Genomic DNA, 4,644 nt, shown 5'->3' on the forward strand with positions numbered 1-4,644 from the left:
TGTACTGGAAGCTTGTGACACTATAACAAATTCCTTGTATGTGCAAACATACTTGGCAATAAAACTCTTTCTGATTCTGATTCTGATTCTTAATCTGTAAGTTTACACCCACAGCATCATCATTTTGATTTCACAGGCGACAACTTGTGTGTACCAGTTCTAATGCCATGGCGAAAGTTTGAGCAAAACATGCTAACTGTTCTGTTCAGCGCGATAAACATGATAATCAAAACAAAAACAGATGTTTTTAGCAGGTACCAGCTGTAATGACTCAGCTCTATTCTGGAAAAGGGGGAGGGGAGCAGCAGCTCATTTGCATTTAAAGAGACAGGCACGAAAAACAGCATGTTTCTGCATCCACTCAAAATAGGCATTTTCAAAATGATATAATAAATGATCTGTGGGGTATTTTGAGCTGAAACTTCACAGACACATTCTGGGGACACCAGAGACTTATATTACATATTGTAAAAAGGGGCATAATATGTCTCCTTTAAACGCCCTTTTGGGAAGGCATGTATCCCAGTCTGGGGACACCAGAGATTTATATTACATATTCTAAAAAGGGGCATAATATGTCTCCTTTAAGACATTTTAAGGCATTATGCTTCAATGAAAAACATATTACAATATGCTTTGTAAACATGAAAAATGACTACTACTTTGCAGTTCAGTGTTGTATGTCAGCTGGCAGCTTGGCTGTTCAGAGTGATCTTTCACCGTCTGAATGTTTGGCTCTGGTGCAAAAGCTCTGCAATATGTGTGTGTCCTTGTAAGGGCCCCAACTAGACAAGAATCAACAAGCTCAACTGAGAGCAGCGTCGGACATGAGGCATTTACTGGTAAATACACTGCTGTTCTTCTTTATTCTTGCATAGTCTGTTGCATAACAGCTGTAGATGTGTTTTCAGGAAGAATCTACTACTAAAATACTTGTGAAACAGGAACTAAGCCACACAACGATACTCTGACCACCGTACTGCAGACATTGCTTGGGAAAGCTGGTTATTACATGGTAGTCTTGTTTTTGATACGAAGAGATTGTTGTTGTTTTTAAGTTGTACTGTAAACACTGGTAATTTCAATGGTTTTAGAATGACTGACGGCCTTAAATGACCTCTAAAGAAAACACTCAACAGTCACCTGATACTGAAGCACATGCTTTATGAGCAAACAATTCAGTTCCAAACTTTTTGAATATGCAAACAAATCTGTTTTTAAAAATAATCAGAAATAATTTTAAGTACTCTACATGGAATCTAACAGATCATGCATGTAAACTTGTTGTCTTGAGTCTCTGCAATAAGTGTGTTCTGATATGAAATGGACACGTTTTTTTTTTTTAAATGGACACTGAAGAGGTCATGTCACCATTAGCCTCTCCACATTTAGCAAGCCTACATGCAGAAAAACACACACACGCTGGTGGACAGTGAAGTAAAAACGGGTGGGACGTTCTCAGTCCAACCCACCATTGTGTATTATGATCTGATTGGTTTGTTCCAGGTGCTGGTGAGCAGCAATTGGCTAAAACCACAACTCATTTCTGCTCCACGTGAGCTGGGTTGACCTTCAGAACCATAAAATGTTACATTCCTTTCACATGTTTCGTTTCTACTTAACTTACTTGAAATATAGCAAAGATATTCAAAATATTCAGGTGTGGAGTTGCTTAGTCTTCTCTTTGGGGTCTGAGAGTCCCAAAAGAAAAGCTCAAATATACAACCTAGGGTACTTAACACAGACTTAGGTTGATAATTCATGAATTTTCCTAATTTAATGAGGAAAAACACAACAAAACTGTCTTTAATGTAAAATGTCAATGGAAAAACTTGTAAAGCCATAGAATCGGTATGCGACAGATAGAACGCTGTTTCTAGCATGTTTTAGCACATCACTAGCATTTTTGCTGCTACCGTGTTTTAACATGATTCTAGCATGTTTTAGCATTTTGTTGGCATGTTTTAACATGTTGCTAGCATAATTTGACATGCTGCTACCATGTTTTAGGCTATCATTTCAGACATTGCTTACATATATTAGCATGGAACTAATGTGTTTTAGCACATTGTTCAACAATGTTTATGGGATTAATGTTTAATTGACATGACTGAAATATTACTGAATATGCTTCAATAACTCACATACTTAAAATGTAATGAAACTTTGGTTATTTCAGAGTGTTCCCCGGCTAGCCTCACGGGCTTTCAACACAACAGTCCGGCAAATGAAAAACAAGGTGCCCGACAGACAGAAGGTTTTCCTGGTAAGAAGAATTTCAGACTGACATGATGTCAAAAATACACAGTTTAGATGGCGTGTGCACTGTGCTCTGATTCACATTTGCACATTTCAGAGGTCAAGCAAAAAGCGCATGTACTGTAAAACACATTCAGTTAAAACTGATTCATCTATAGTCTGAAACTCTAGCCCTGAAATGTCTTCATCCAGTTATATACAACAGTCTGTGCATCTTTATAGTGCAAAGACATTTATGATTCTTTAGTAATCATTTACTCACCATCATGTCATTCCCAAAATACAATAATGTTTATTTTATTTACAACTTTAAAATTCAGTGTGAATGACTTTCTTTCCTCTGTGGAACATAAAAGAAGATATTTAAAAAAAAAAAAAAATGTTGGTAACCAAACAGTTTCAGTTCCCATTGACTTCCATTGTATGTAAAAAAATTAAATTAAAAAATAGAAAAGACAATAGAAACCAAAACTGTTTGGTTACAACATTATTCAAAATATCGTCTTAAAGATATAAATATCTTCTATATGGTAATGTAAAATAAATAAATAATTAATTATGAATGTATTACTTATTGTTAATAACTGTAAATATGTAAGACCTTTATAAGTTATTAATAATTTAGAATAAATAACACAATTATGTATTATAGAACTAATTAATCATTATAAATCAATCAATAAATAACTATATTAATTATTAATATTCATATTATTCTTTGTGTATCTAATGTGAAGAAACATTATATTTCTACCTGCAAAGATTACTTTCGCATAACAAAAAGGACTTTTCAATTAATACAACTATACAAATGTTATGTTGCATTGTGGCCGTACATTGCAAGAGTAACATCTCCTTTTATTTGCAACATTTATCCACACTTACAGGAGGATAACGGTCTGCCAGTCCACATTAAAGGAGGCTCCACTGATGCCCTTCTGTACCGTTTGACCATGACCATCACAATAGCAGGTACAAAACCCTTGTGGACAATCATGACAACTTGACATTTCTTTTTTATTTAGGTTTATAAAATGCACATACCAGTATTAAGAGAAGTCTTCTCTCTCTTTAGGCACTGGCTTTTCCTGTTACTGGTTGCTGGTGGCCTGTATGCCCAAGAGTAAAGCATAATAACTTGGATACTGCATGATGCTGTACAAATCTATTTCATTTTTTAAATATCCTAAACAATAAACCACATATATGAAAGAGGAATACATTAAATTCTACATCTACAACTTTTATACAGAAGTGTTTGGTCACTACAGTATACACTACTGTTCAAAAGTTTTTGAAAGAAAAGTATTTATGTACTTATAAGAAGTACTTATGCTCACCAACATTATCAGTATCTTTACTGTCACTTTTGATCAATTTAAAAGTATTAACCGCTTTAAAAATCGTTCCAACTTTTGAATGGTAGTGTATCACTGGCATGAATCAACAATACACACTTGGCGCCACCTAGTGGTTATAGCAAAACACAGCTTAAAATAAAAGGTTGTTCAGATGTATTCGAAAATTATTTGTGATCTAACTCAGTGTTTCCCAACCTTTTTTTAGTCGCGGCACCCTTTGGAAATTTTAACAAACTTGTGGCACCCTACAAAATTAATTTTGTCACAATATTTGAATTTCTAACTTCGATATGATAATTTGAAAAGTATAGATATTCAGTACAACAGGGAAGAACTGCAGAATATAATGTCATACAGATATTTTTAATATTAAAAATTGTCCATCAATGGTGGCAATCAGAAGGCTAATTTCTGATGAAGAGACCAATTTATATGACAGACTTTAATGTGGGCTCTTATTCATATGTAAACATTGTGAGATAGCTATAATGGTAATTAAACAAAGTGTTGCTCAGTCAGTGTATTTTTGATTTTACAGTGGGGTAATTTTGTTGCAGTAGCACGAGATAGCTTGATTTCAAACTTTGAATTGAATAAAAAATGACAAGAAAGCAGTCAGTAATAAAATAAGAACAAATAAACAAATTAATAATGATAGCACAAATAAAAAAAAAATCACGATAGGCCTACAAATGAAATAAATTGCTTTTTAGTTTTTCAGGTAGGGTTAAGATATTTAACTTTTTTTTTTTTTACCAATTATCCAAATAATGTTTAATCCTAGAAAGCTATTATTATCAGAACACGCGAGCATAACATAGCGGTTAGCAGATCAATGAACGAGAGGGCAGCCTTACCAGAGTTGCCCATATACCACACCATGTTACAACACAGTAGGGCTATTGCAGACAGAAACAATACTGAACTACATCGATGTTTCCTGTCGGCTCAATGTTTGAGTGGACTTTGCTGTTCCGATGAGCATGAACGATATGAGTGGAGCTGAGCGGAGCGCACACGCATA

At 34.5% G+C, this 4,644-nt stretch overlaps 2 protein-coding genes across 2 annotated transcripts in view; one reads left to right on the forward strand and one right to left on the reverse strand.

Moving 5' to 3' along the window:
* Positions 1–3,364, reverse strand: part of LOC107723000 (ribonuclease T2-like) — an 8,676-nt gene extending 5,312 nt beyond the window's left edge. Inside the window, exon 1 of the mRNA XM_016531502.1 lies at positions 3,304–3,364. The gene's annotated coding sequence lies outside the window, so the exon portion shown is untranslated. The remainder of the gene's footprint in view (positions 1–3,303) is intronic.
* Positions 746–3,471, forward strand: LOC107723002 (cytochrome c oxidase subunit 7A2, mitochondrial-like). Its single transcript, XM_016531504.1, has 4 exons — positions 746–842; positions 2,180–2,266; positions 3,147–3,231; positions 3,335–3,471. The coding sequence occupies exons 1-4, from the start codon at positions 828–830 to the stop codon at positions 3,391–3,393; spliced, it is 246 nt and encodes an 81-aa protein (XP_016386990.1). The 5' UTR covers positions 746–827; the 3' UTR covers positions 3,394–3,471.
* Positions 3,472–4,644: the final 1,173 nt, after the last annotated feature.

Source organism: Sinocyclocheilus rhinocerous, unplaced genomic scaffold (assembly GCF_001515625.1).
Source record: "Sinocyclocheilus rhinocerous isolate Xijiao unplaced genomic scaffold, SAMN03320098_v1.1 scaffold4199, whole genome shotgun sequence".
NCBI classification, from domain to species: domain Eukaryota; kingdom Metazoa; phylum Chordata; class Actinopteri; order Cypriniformes; family Cyprinidae; genus Sinocyclocheilus; species Sinocyclocheilus rhinocerous.

Coding starts and splice junctions, on each gene's coding strand:
- LOC107723002 (XM_016531504.1), top strand. Junction 2,267..3,146: donor ACAGACAGAAGGTTTTCCTG/GTAAGAAGAATT, acceptor CCACACTTACAG/GAGGATAACGGTCTGCCAGT. Junction 3,232..3,334: donor CATGACCATCACAATAGCAG/GTACAAAACCCT, acceptor CTCTCTCTTTAG/GCACTGGCTTTTCCTGTTAC.